The 13,881-nt window shown below is 46.5% G+C and overlaps 3 protein-coding genes across 3 annotated transcripts in view; 2 read left to right on the top strand and 1 right to left on the bottom strand.

The window, feature by feature from the left end:
• The window catches only part of LOC135815482 (large ribosomal subunit protein eL20-like), a 40,386-nt gene that overhangs the window by 14,375 nt on the left and 12,130 nt on the right, over nt 1-13,881 (bottom strand). The gene's annotated exons all lie outside the window — the stretch shown is intronic.
• LOC135815468 (tetratricopeptide repeat protein 16-like) lies at nt 719-9,146 on the top strand. The gene is made up of 12 exons (XM_065328769.1): nt 719-1,172; nt 1,821-1,989; nt 2,342-2,508; nt 2,741-2,870; nt 3,229-3,342; nt 4,013-4,113; nt 4,393-4,551; nt 4,925-5,013; nt 5,933-6,177; nt 6,574-6,768; nt 7,321-7,767; nt 8,066-9,146. The coding sequence occupies exons 1-12, from the start codon at nt 889-891 to the stop codon at nt 8,168-8,170; spliced, it is 2,205 nt and encodes a 734-aa protein (XP_065184841.1). The 5' UTR covers nt 719-888; the 3' UTR covers nt 8,171-9,146.
• Nucleotides 9,962-13,881, top strand: part of LOC135815467 (transcription factor E2F5-like) — a 6,946-nt gene continuing 3,026 nt past the window's right edge. The window contains exons 1-5 of the mRNA XM_065328768.1: nt 9,962-10,219; nt 10,303-10,412; nt 10,750-10,911; nt 12,440-12,495; nt 12,855-12,916. Of these exons, the coding sequence (XP_065184840.1) occupies nt 10,094-10,219; nt 10,303-10,412; nt 10,750-10,911; nt 12,440-12,495; nt 12,855-12,916 (516 nt within the window). The 5' untranslated portion in view covers nt 9,962-10,093. The remainder of the gene's footprint in view (nt 10,220-10,302; nt 10,413-10,749; nt 10,912-12,439; nt 12,496-12,854; nt 12,917-13,881) is intronic.

Here is a 13,881-nt window from a genome sequence, read left to right as displayed (position 1 = left end):
TTTCTGGGTTATTCATAGCATTTTGTTCCTTCCATTACCATAATTATTGTACAATGCTGCAACAATATCTCCTCAATATTGATATCGTACAATGAGTATAAATATTTATATAGCCCACGACTGCGAGCACGAGACCCACACACTATCACAGTATCAGGTCAGGATGCTCTGATGCAGTGAGTTTTACAATGATAGACTACTACTAGTACTGCGAGTTCAATACTACAGTGCTGGCAACTGGCAACCCCTGAGTGGTGGGTTCACATTCTAGCAGTCTCTGTTTCGTAGTTTTACCATCCCGTGGTGGGTCTTTGGGATGTGAGCGCACCGCTCAGGGGGTCGGATTTCACTTGCCAGCACTGTACTAACTACTAATATACCGGTAGTAATAAAACTAATAAAGAAGGCTAATGTGTGCTAGTAACACATAATCATTACATAATCATTAGTCTCTAAACTCTTCTTTATTTTGCTTTGTATCAAAGACAAAGGTCATCAGGCCATCACCATGATCACTCGTAAACCATTGTAAACGCGGTAAAGCTCGCCGTGTTTCTAGCGGTTGTCTAGGCCCCTTGTTGCCCATAGCTACGTAACCCGTTTGTTGTCAGCGCTAGCGCGCGGAACTCGTGCTAGCTGTGTCTAGACGTCTCCTTTTCAATCTTACCAAGCCCAAGCTGGTAGTGTACATGACCGTAGTAGTAGTAACTCAGACTGTACCCTTGTTGGCCGACTGGCAGTTGAATGAAACGACCCGTTGTCCTCTTGCTTCTGTTCTGGCAAATCATTTTTGTACTTGGAGAGGAAAGGACCAGCTAGGGGTCTCAGAGATTTGCCCACTCCGGTTGCCGCGAGCTTAGCACCCGCCCGAGTCACTCTTGGGACAGGATGGAGAATCAAGGAGTAGAGCAAGGTTATGCTGATGAGGCTGAAGACCCTCTGCGAGATTGGACTCGCGAATCCGAGCTGGGCGTTGACGGGTCGTCAGAGTGCCTCGTTCCTATTCCGACCGTACAGGATCTCGACGAGGCCAACACGGCTGTAGTCCCCAGCAACGGCACCGGAGACTGTGCCGCCCGGTCCACGTCCTCCGCGTCCACGAGTATCTCAATTGTCAGCGAACAGTCCGAGTCTACGTTCAGTAGCCTAGTCAATCGTCATTGTCGAGAACTGTAAGAAAACTCACCCAGTAGAATCTACACTGAGACAGTAACACAATACAATGTACTTTGTAGTTTGTTGAGGGACAACATGTACCATGTACTGTAGTACTAAAACCCCATTTTTTTAGTACTCCCTGATTTGCACACTGCAGTTATCATGGTTATAGTAGCTAGAGGCTGAGCCATTACATGTGTGGCATCGAGATATTGCTCCCTGGCTTGACTACATTCTAAGCGGCACGATCATGGGCTTGGGAAGTGTTCTAAAGCTTCATCTACTGGTCCATGTACTACCGGTAGCAGATGTACTAAGGTCCGTAGGGGCTATCTGTCTTTATGGGCATTCTGCCCGGCATAAGGAAGCCCGGAAGACTGTTTGGTCGGCTGAGCAGCAGGGTCTCACCACCACGCTGGTCTTGTCTTCATTGAGGGGACATCAGGCACAAGTGGTAAATGGACACGGCTAATGAAGATGTTGGCACCTGTGCCAGTATTTAATGTTGAGTAGCCGTAAGACTTAGTGACACTTCTCGCCTCACCCTACCGTTGTGCGCTACATCCAAGCTAGCCTCTGCATGTGCATACACATAGCTCTCTTCACATCTCACCTGACTGAATGTTTGTTTGGATTCTGCATCCCATGCACCGTCTGCACAGTGTCGTAGGTGCCCGGCAGTGCATGGCTGCATGCATGTGGCAGTCAGCAATAGTGAAGCTATCCAGGGCCATTCTCTTGGCTAGCAAGTCGTCAGAGCTATACCTCCTACGCGGCGAAGCATTCCTACAGATGGCAGATTTCAAGTCGGCCACCATGAACTTTGAAAAGGTAACGTTCATGTATGGTCACCAACCATCCATGTAAAAAGTTGTGCTCTTTGCTCTGGCAAAGTTCACAGGTTTGCACATGATGTGGAGCACTCTTCCATGCATGTAAATACTGATGGTGTGGGGGAGCTGCAGCTTTATGAATAAGGTAGCCGCCGTTGTTTTCAATGTTCCTGTGTACATGGTGTATGTGTGTGTACATGGTGTGTACATGGTGTGTACATGGTGTGTACATGTGTGTGTGTGTGTGTGTGTGTGTGTGTGTGTGTGTGTGTGTGTGTGTGTGTGTGTGTGTGTGTGTGTGTGTGTGTGCATGTGTATGTGAGTACACGTGTGTGTCACGTGATGCTCAGGCCTTGTTCTGTGAACCAGCCAATAGCGAGCTTCGTCAGCGCCTGACGCTGGTGCTGTACCTGCACGGGCGCAGTTTGTTTGAGCTGACACTGTATGAGGAAGCACTGGCACTATTTGATCGGGTCATAGAGGATGAGTTTTGCCCGATGGAAGTCCATGGCAGCAGGTGCGTAGGTGCAGCTTTCAGTGCTGTGAGGCTTCATACTATAATTATGATTAGATGCAACGCTCCTCATTTGGTGTTTAGCATTTTTAAATTAGCAAGCTTCCTTTAGGACAGATTCTCGTTTTCAGTGCTCACAATATCTTCCACAGGGCATGATTGCTGTGCGAAAGTGTTTTGCGTGGATGATGCCAGTATGTTGCATCATCTATGTTGGTTCTAATGTTGCACACAGGATTTCTTGCTTGGCACTTCTTGACCGGCACAAGGAATGCCTGGATTACGTTGATCACCTGCTCGAGAAGTACGACGACAATGCCGACTTCCTCATTGTGCGAGCGAGGCTTTACAAGGGATGTGGACGAGTAAGTGATGAGTTTAACCTATCAAACACTGGTCTCAGGTACACTGATAAGTTGCCAGTGCATTTCCATCAGTGCATTGCAAACACCCAGTTGACTACGTTATGATGACTGTGTGTGCGCGGGTAACGAGTAGAAACCATTTCCGTCCAGATCTAGCCAAGTGTTGTTACTTTTATGGCTGCATGGTGATTCTTCCTTCACGACTATGCATACCGGCACAATAGCAGGGCCGGAACAGGCCACATTGCCTGTATGCTGTGTGTCAGTGTACTGCAGCTTAGTAGTGACATTAGAATCTTAACAGGTACCAGCAACTCGGTTCTACCCCCGCAGTGACCCTCTCTTCCTCTCTGCGCAGAACAGTGCCTGTTTCTACGACATACAGGCAGCTCTGGACCTTGACAGCGAGCATGCAGCCGCACATCAACTGCTCGAGGACTTGCAGCAAAGAGCGTACGGATTTCATTCGCAGGTGAGACTCAGAGTATAACACTAATACCCTGGCGGCCATCTAACTTCACTGCGCATGGTCACCTATGAAGGCGAAAGTGACAACAGATTTGTGAAGTACATGAATACTGAATTATCATACCCACATGTACTTCCATCTTGCAGTTAGCAAGCCCAACACATCAGAAAACAGCGAGCATAAATGGATCACGGTCCTATTATGCATCATACGCTCATACAGTAGTACGGATGACAAATCACCTCCTGTTTAATATGCCAGTTGGGTTATAGAATCCAAGAAGAGATTGTTCATTTGATCGGACTCACGGGTGAAACGATGGTGCAGCGTGGGGAAGAATGCCGCTTCATGTGGTTGAAGTCTAGGACAGAAGAAGGTGGCTGCTCCACTTGAACGTTGTAGCTCGCGCTTCCTGCCGGCTGACTGACATTTGACTTACTACCGACTGCCGTTCGAGGTCAACTACAAGTACGTTCATTTTGTTGCCCTCTGCAAATACCTCCATCCCGTTGACACGTTTAAACAATCGACGAGGAGACAATAGTCGTAAAACGGCTGGAGTTATGGAACTTAACTTTCTTCATTTTTTGCTGTTGTTATGAGTGCACAATTAATCTTATTTATTGCCGTTGACACATGTTCACTTTTTTCTCCTTCACATAATTTGTTGCAGGCAGTCAAGTTGTGCTTGGGCCATCACTACTCGGAAGCACTGCAGAAGATTTCCTTGGCCATTGAAGCGGACCCGTCGGCAGCTACCTATCACGTGTTTCGGTTGGTGATGCTTTTGTACATAATGTGGAAGAGAATGTATCTAGCATGTTGCCTCTTGCAATGCAGCTAGTGCGTACTGTCTTGTGAAGTTGTTTTTCCCTCCTGAATAAGACTTAGTATCTAGATAGAAAAAAAGTGAACGCATTCATATCACGCGTTCACTTCATTGATGTGTTTTGTCTCTTCGACGCCTGTTTTAACTTACTATATGCCAGGTAGTTAACCCCTGGATTACTTGACAAGTACATGGTGTGCACTTTTACGGCTGATTACCTACAGAGGTATCCTGCACCGGCGAATGCGCAACTTCACGGCTGCCGTCGACGACTTCACCATAGCACTGGCAAAGTGTGGCCTGGACGAGAAATGCCAGGTCAGCTGCGACGCGCACCGGCACTTGAGTCTCACGTACAATGAGCTAGCCGTGGAGTGTTTCATGTGAGTCACATTGCTGGGCTACTGTTTACGGTCTTTCCACTGCGCTCTGTACTGCTGGTGGCATTCGGGACCAGTGTTCAATGCTTTGAGCACGATATTGGTAAAAATTGCCTCCAGACATCACCACCAACCTTGCAATGCAGTGCATAGGATAAATGTATGAATGTCCGTTGAACTTGGTGTAACACTGGTCTGTTCACATATACAGCTAGTCAAGGTTCAAAGAGACTAGGGCCCATGCATGCAGACTGGTGTATTTGTATGTAATACTACTGTATACCGTTGTATATGACTTGAATTAGATTGGGGGTGTACTGAGCTGTGAGGTGACCGCATCGCATCTCTTTCCATTTGTGAACTAACCCTTTTTCAGGAACCAGTTTTACAATGAGGCTGTCCTGCTGCTAAACAAGGCCATAGGGCGTGAGAAGAATGATTCCGGCATGTATATAAATCGCGGTGGTAAGTTTAATGATAGCTTGCATAGACCTCGGTCCTACCGGTAGGACCTACCGGTAGGACCATCATACACAGACATGCTGCATGGCCTCTGTTCTAACATTGACCTAAAACTTGACCTTAAACTGTTGCTCAGGGGCTAATGAAGGAGTCCACAAATTTTAGACGTGATCGCACAAGGCATACTACAAAATTCCATGGTAACAGCCCATGGTAACCATGGAAACAGTGTATGGAATTATGCATTCCACTGCCTTGGCAGACTAATAAAAACATTAGGACCTCACCACGATTGATGTGCCATGGTCAAAATTCACTTTGGACAGAGTTGCTAGCGCTCCGACAGGAGTATGTGCGGCCATTTTGACAATTGATAAAATTGCGCGTATGCAATGCACTGGACATAGCCTTGCATTTTGCGCCATTACTTTGCCTGACAAAGACCTTATCTCAACAATTGTTTCAAGAAATTTCTCAACTAAAAGCACTTTTGCAGCGCGACTTCTTGGGTAGGACGGCATGCAAGCTATCATTAAAAAAAAATGAAATTTCAAGTCAAGATCTCCATCATGCTGACACTATCCCAGTCGTATCAATCCTTGGCTAGATGTGCAGTGTTCATGGATCGCATGAACACTTCGATGGGCACCGGTGTTGCCACTATTATACACACATAAATGTATGGTAAGGTTGGGTAAGCACAGACAAATTTGACCTTTCGTGTTACGCATGTTTCCTTTAAACAGTAATTAGGATATCATGCTCCTTTTGCAATGTGTTCGCTTTTTTGTAACCTGGCAAATTCCGCATTGCTTTATTTTTATTTTTTTGGTGTTGCTGGATTACGTGTGTGTGTGTGTGTGTGTGTGTGTGTGTGTGTGTGTGTGTGTGTGTGTGTGTGTGTGTGTGTGTGTGTGCTCAGATTGCTTCTTCAAAATGGCCGACCTGGAGTTTGCACTGGCCGACTACGAGCAAGCGTTGGACTTGAGCCCCGAGGACTGGACGCTGCGTGGCCGCCTAGCAGTGGTGAACTGTCGGCTGGGTGCGCGCGAGTACGCTCAACAGTGCTATGACCGCAGTCTGGAGTACTTCAACTCGGCCATATCTGTTCAGCCAGCGATTGCAACAGCATACGCACAACGAGCACGGGTGCACTTTTTAAAGAAGGTATTCCTACACAGTGGCATTCTGTCGTATCTGTAGACCTGCTGTGTGTTGTAGCTGTAGACCTGCTGTGTGTTGTAGCTGTAGACCTGCTGTGTGTTGTAGCTGTAGAATAATGCCTTAGCCACTGTCGATGGTGTATTTGAGAGCTACGCAGTCAATGAAATCCAATCGAGTGAGTCAGGTATGCGCCGGGCGCTCTGCAGCCCTAGCTGGACCTTCGAACACTGGACTGTGAAATGGTGTAGGGTGGGGGGGGGGGGTGCAAACTTGACCCACGCGATCGGATTTCATTGAGCAGCGCTGTATGTGAGAGCTGGAGCAGCATGCAAACAAGGATATTCACCACTAGCCGTAGTTCTATTGCTAGTATATGACTGTGCACCGTTCTTGTTGCAGGATCTTGGCAAATGTCAGGAGGATGTCCTCTCTGCTCTGGCTTTGAATAGCCAGGAAGAAACTGCCTTGTCGCTTGCCAGCAGGTTATTCCCGGACACAACCCCGCGGGAGATAATGACGATGGAAATTGGGATGGCGGCGCGGGAGCGAGTTCGCACAGCCATCCGCCAGTGTCACATGGATGCTCGTGTGAAGGTATATTGACTGCCGATGTACATATTTAATGCCTGACAGTCCTTTGAACTTGTATCCACTACCACTACACTCAGATTGAAGCTCTGTCTGTCTGTCTGTCTGTCTGTCTGTCTGTGATGGTCTGTCTGTCTGTCTGTCTGTCTGTCTGCCTCTCTGTGATGGTCTGTCTGCCTTGCCGTCTGCCTTGCCGTCTGCCTTGCCATCTGCCTTGCTGTCTGCCTGCCTCAGACAACAGTAGTAGAGAGCCACACCACACAACAGAAACAAGACTTGATAATGACAACTGTTAAATAAAAAGTTTCGACCATAGGTCATTTTCAGAATGACGTTGATATTGGAGAAGACCACAGATATTACCCACTTATCTTTATCGCCGTGGTTGGCTATTACAAATCTCTTCACATTGGCCGGTGTTTCATCTGAGTCTTATTAAGATGTTGCAATAAATACATATATTATAGGATTAGAGTTGTCTGTCTATCTGTCTCTGTCTGTCTCACTCTCTCGTGCGTGCTCGCTCGCTCTCATGCTTTCTTCCCCACTCCTGTAAAGGTACATCATCAACCAGTCACGGAAGCAAAAGTCCAGGATCACGTGGATGAGATTATCGCCGCCATGCCTAAATTATTCCTGGCTGAGGACGGTGTTGTGCACAAACGAAAAGCTGGAAAGGCTGAAGCCACGAAAGCCCAACGATCTCTGAAACAGAGTGGCTCACCAGTGGCTGGTGATCTTCAGCGAATAAGACCCATGGATCTGCGCTCAGTGCTAAGCTCAGTTAGTGCCGCGAGTGCCAGTACTGGTGAAAGTGACTCAAGCAGCACGAAAGATCCCGTCTCCAACTCCAGATCTAAACAACTGCGTCGTCCGAACACCGAGCTATCGTCGAAGATCGAGATTGGCGGCCTGCCCGGTGTACCCGAGCCTGCAATGCCGTCACTACAGGCGTGCCTGGCGGATAGGGAATTCTTCACTACCATGGTCAAGGCCAAGAACGAGGTGAGGGCAGGTCGTGTGTTGTGATTGGGGCCGTGAGAGTGCTGTTCATGCAGTGTGTAGTGCTGCTTGTATACAACTAGTATTACTCAGATGTGTAGTACCTGGTGCAAGTCATGCCTGCACTGCCGGTATGCTTCCATGTTGCCATGCCAACAACTGGACTTATGCTTAACCCGGGGACTGCAGCAGAATTCCGATACACATATTCGTCTACAACGACATGCTACAAAACATTCTAAAGAGGATCTCACTGTTATCATTGATCATGAAAGGCGGTGTGCTGTTGTTCTGCCTTCAGACTGACACCAAGTTTAGCAAGTTACTGCGTGCTAAGCGGCCATCACTGGCACAGCAACACCCGGCAAGGAAGGGCAAGCAGCTGGCTAAAGTGTCCAAGTCTTGACTTGGCAGCCTGTGTACTGAGACGTTACCATCTCGTCCTCACTGATGATCGAATGCCAACTTTGGAACAGTATGTGAGAGAACAGTTCATGAATCTTGAGTTGAGCTTTTCATCGCTTCTGATCAGGAGTCGAGATAATCATGACTTCTATTCTGCATGTTGTCTTGTCTAAGTTTGGCTTCAAGTGTCACACTGACCGTGAGATAGTTGATTACTTGAGCTCCTACCTTCTTGTGGCACGCGCGCATGTGTGTGTGTGTGTATGTGTACAGACCTGCTTGGCTGTGAAATCAAGGGCGTCGGAACCGCACCGGCTGGGGCGGCCATGGCCGCCTCACTTTTTCGGCGGTTTTTTTATTTTTTTTTAGCACACTGCAACAAAGCGCGATGATCTCAGCGCAAACGTAGCAAATCCTTGTCCCCGATCGTGGTTTGTTGCAGAATCAAAAGTCCATGTAGATGTAGATCTACACTGAAATGGCACCAAATGCCTGGCAATGCTTGCAATTGGCTTCAATTGTTGAATTTTTTCCCGGGGGAGGGTAATGTTTGTCCCCGATCGTAGCATCTTCTTGGTTTTTTGCAGAATCAAAAAGTCTTTCATTGTAGTTACCGTACACTGAAATGGCACCAAATGCCCGGAAATGCTTGCAATTGGCTTCAATTTTTGAAATTTTTTCCACGGGGGAGGACCCCGGACCCCCTTCCATGGCCGCCCCACCTCCAAAGCCGTTCCGACGCGCCTGGAAATTACTTATTGGTTACTGTATTATGGCTCATAGTACTGAGTTATTACAGCTCATGATGAAATAAGCTGTGTTGATTATTTGAATCTCCTAATGCCGCACCGGCGGTACACATTTATGTATCCGGCATACTCGTACTTCAGTACAATGTAGCTGTGCCTTGCCCGTTCAATATGGACACAGCGATATTATTATTATTATCTGCCTGGGAGACAAACCATAATGAGTCACTATCCTTTGCTGAGTGTGTCCACAGCGATGCATAGCATTGTCACAGGTACAGAATCATCGGAGCTGTCCCACACATGTACACTACAGCAACACTGGAGTTCATGCTGGATCATAGTTTACGAGACGAAAATGGATGTTTTGTTCATACTGAATATTCACCAGATCAGCAGAGAACAGAGTGTGGAGTGTCGGACTCCACACTTTCAGGTGTATTACAGTTTACTGTTCTACTACTAGTACACTGCATGACTTGTACACTACTCACTAGTCACTACCCGCTAGTCTGATGACTCAGTGTAGTAACTGAGTTACACAGTCAGTACAGTGACATGACATTTCACACTGCTGTCACTGCTGCTGCCGTGCTCAGCTACAGTACTACTACATGTAGTAGTGCCAAGCTATGACAAGCAATTTGAAATCGAGCGGGCAACATTTGACAAGACAGTTTCTTTACCAACCATTCAAGCTTCAGGGCCATAGCTAACAAGCTCAGCTTGTCGTCTCGGATTTCTAGATTTTCGCCTTGGGCTAGGCTATGTCTTCTGATGACCGCTGTCATGTCACTAAGAGTCGTGTCACTGTTGCAGCCATACGGTACCGTCACATCCGACGCTCGTATACCAGTATACATGTACTCTCCAGTCTGTACTGTAGCCTAGGTCTAGGAGTAGGAGTAGGAGTAGTGATCCCTGCATCTGTGAAAGCGGGATGGCACTTCATTGCCTAGTAACTAGGCTCGGATCGACCAATAGCGTTCGTCGGAGGAATACTTGGAAATCAGTCACGACTGTTGAGTACGAGCAGATTTACAACTTTACTTGAAGCTGATTTGAGGCAGTCGTAAATACTAAAATAGTCTACAAGTAGTCCTGTGTTTATTTTCTGTCCGTCTATTCGTTTCGTGAAGCCCCTTTAGCAGTGGCGTTGTGGAGTGCTGTTGAACATGGCCACCGGGGGCAGAGGTTCCCAATCTGATACCCCGAGACGAGACAAGTCTCTTGGTCTCCTCACGTCGAAGTTTGTCGCTTTGCTGCAGGACTCTCCAGATGGAGTTCTGGACTTGAAACAAGTAATAAGTCAGGCAATGCTGCTCGAGTACGGTGGAATACTCGCTCACCGTAGGCATTTTTGTCGTGTGTCTCCCAATCTCAGGCCGCCGACACTCTGCAAGTGAAGCAGAAGCGTCGAATTTATGATATAACCAACGTGCTGGAGGGAGTCGAACTGGTCGAGAAGAAATCTAAGAACAGCATTCAGTGGAAGTAAGGCTTGAACTGAAAAAAGGAACGGAGAAATAATAATTAGTGTACCCTGTTCATTCAAGTACGCATTTCTGTCATTTGATATACGGTGTTCGTTTAATTCTTGTTTCGTGTGAATGGTTCATTTTGTAACTGAAAAGTTCTCAAGTCAAAAAATCGTAGTTTCAAGTTAGCTACATGACATTGTAGTCCAAACATGACCCTGTAGTGGGCAATCCTTGCTCCAGAGGTTAAGTAATGACTGGGCCGTTTTGTGAAACATACTGAAAATTGTGTACTGTATTCGGTGAAATAATGTATTGCTTTTTTGTTTTTATTTGTTTTCTGCGATTGTTAGGGGCAAACGACCCGACAGCAATGGTAGTGAAGGGAACGAGCAGTTGCACAGGCTACGGCAGGACTTGGACGACTGTTGCCGGGAGGAAGAGCAGCTGGATAAGCTACTAGAGTATGCCAAGCAAAGTGTCCGAAACGTTACGGCCGACTTCGTCACGCAGAAGTAGGTATAGCCTGTATTGGCTATTGTTATAAACGTTATTACACGATTTAACACTGTTGCACGTGTCATAGTTGATTGGGTTAGCGGTTAACCAGGTAGTAGACCAATATAATCGACAATCCAGCTGATCAGTGTCTCACAATCTCCGAGCAAAGTCCTGTTCCACTCTTCGTTAGAAGAGTTTTATTTGTGAGGTACTAGGCAGGTGGAACGATGCGGATGCTTTCTAGATAAGAAACAGCAGTGCCTTTTGCATGGTCGCCAAATTGTGTGCACCCGCACATGTGCTCCAGGGGTCAGGGGTCCAGCCTCCCCACCCATCTGACTCGCCACACCCAACAACGTAATTGAACTAAAAGTACTAACCGGACTCGACGAGGCAAAACCGAGAACTAAAGAAAGAGGCAACGCCGTGGCAGCGTATGGGCATGCGCAATACATTGTGACACGCGTGACATTGACGTAACCGTTCATGACCACATGTTGCCTAGAACACTGCAAGTGCAGCCAAAACAACCATGCAACAAAGTCGACAAGGAAAACGCAAAACAATACAAAATGAAATCAAAGAACCACAACAAAAAGAGACCATAAAATGTCTTTCCTTGTCACGAAACCGATACGCAACAGTGCCCAAAGCATGCATACTAGAACATTATACAGTCGACCTACCCTTATAACGATATTTGCGTCAGACCAAGAAATATTGTTATATTTAATAAGTATAGGATATTGACCAAGACGAGGTCTATATGGGAAATATAGGCTGAGTAAAAGACCGAGGTCCGCCGAGGTCTTTTACGAGGCCTATATTTCCCATATAGACCGAAGTCAAGGTCAATATCCTATTTATCACGATTCGAGAGTGATAAAGGATCATATTGTTATAGGGGTACTAGTTCATTTCATACACATACGTCATGATGCATGGATTTTGTTCATTTTTTACACTCTTCGTAGCTTGAAAAACTGACGTACATGCACATCATGTACACAGCAAGGTGCCCACTGGTACCCCCATTGCATTTCATCATGTCCCAGCGGCTTTTCAAGTGAAGCTTACCCTACCTGGATAGTGGACTCTACATATTCCCTGCTAGATATTGTTATAAAATGTCGATATGTCGGCCCATTTTATACCGTTATAGGGGTAATATCGTAATATAGCAATATTGTTATAGAGGTAAGGCATTGTATACACAAATCAATGTTGTGATTTGGTTTGCCAGAAAAATATCGTTATAAGGGTAATATCGTTATAGAGGTTATCGTTATAAGGGTAGGTCGACTTAGTGATAATCATCCTATCATGCTGTGAGCCAAAATGGTTTCATGCCTTGTTAATAGACCATTCTAGTTTATAAATAATTGTCACGTTTTCCTTTGCACACTGCATGGGTGCAGTGTGAAGGGCCATGCCTTGTTGTCCGTGTATCTACTGTCCTGCCCCCAAGCTCGCTTTTTGGTTAAAGTATTTGGTTTATTGCTATTGCGGCTATTGCATGTTTGACCTTTGCCTCCTTGCTAGGGACTTGTATCTGTCTCACGAAGACCTGTTCAAGCTGGATGACCTAGTCAAAGATGGTTAGTTACTTGCGTTACCACTGGACCAGCCTCCTGCCTACACTTAGGTCTATGTGTGTTCTCACACTGCACTGGCATGGCTTGATAAACATGCGCGGGGGGGGGGGGGGGGGGGGGTAGAAATGGAGGGGATATAGCAGTAGTGAAGATCAGATCTTGTTCAACTTCGTTGGGCATCCCGCAGACATGGGATTATGATGTACCATGGCCAAACTCTGCGGATGGTATGTAACATTGTGCCAGTAATTTATTCCTTTCCTTTCATTTCTGTGATGTGTTTCCGATGATTTATCGACTTATCATCTTGGTGTTTTTGCATACTGTATGTGTGTATGTGTGCGTGCGTGTTGATCTTGTAGAACAACAGTGCATCATCATTCAGCCTAAGCCGGGCGCCACCATGCAGTGCAGCACCGCTTTTGTAAGTCACAGCATATTAGTAGTGTGTGTGTACGCGCGTGTGGGTGCATGTGCGCTGCTTATCATCCATGCTTCAAGCACATTTGACTTGAACTTAGTTACTCTCATGTCAAGCTAACAAATGCACCTATCATATCTGCACTGTAGCCGTTACGAACTTCAAGGTTGCGACTTCGGCGGTATTAGTGATGAAGTTGGTTGCTCCAACGAGGAACACACGCTTCCTGCCGAACTTGACTGACTCACGACTGCCATCCGGAGCACATGAGGAGCACGTCGCACCTTCCACTTGGCAAACTTGCAAGAAAGCACCACTCCCTGCTCAATTCACAGTGTTTCGTAGCCATTACGCATCCTTTTATAATTATCTAAAGATAGAATTTCGAAAGAAGTGTCAACACCGACGCAATCCACACAATCAAGTAAAGCCAATTTAGTAACCGAACGTTTTCGTTTCCTTACCATCATGGGTAAGTACAGAGAATAATAGAAAAATGTCAAACACAGCAACTTATAGAGCTAAGGCAAAATCATAGATCAAAACCTCACACTAGACATCAGGCGCGTGCTCGGCGATGGGCACGGGGGGGCACGTGCACCCCCCAAAAATTTTCAATCTGGGTAATTGCAATTGTAATGTATGCAAATATGCTCTAAAATTCAAGAAAGGTTGCAAACAAATTGCAGAAAATTGCCGGGGGGGGGCTCCCCTCGGCTCCCGTGCACCCCCCTAGTTGGGGGGCCGAGCACGCCCCTGGACATGTATGTGTGAAATACACTCAGTAGAACAGAACATGATGAGAAGGGAACATGATGAGAAGGGAACATGATGAGAAGGGAACATGATGAGAAGGGAACGAAAACGTTCGGATTCTAAATTGGCTTTACTTGACTGTGTGGATTGCGTCGGTGTTGACACCTCTTTCGAAATTGGATACGCCTCCAATTTTTACGAATACGAACTTA

This window comes from Sycon ciliatum, chromosome 4 (genome assembly GCF_964019385.1).
Source record: "Sycon ciliatum chromosome 4, ocSycCili1.1, whole genome shotgun sequence".
NCBI classification, from domain to species: domain Eukaryota; kingdom Metazoa; phylum Porifera; class Calcarea; order Leucosolenida; family Sycettidae; genus Sycon; species Sycon ciliatum.
The sequence above is the reverse complement of the archived record's forward strand: the minus strand, read 5'-3'. Positions and strand labels throughout refer to the sequence as shown.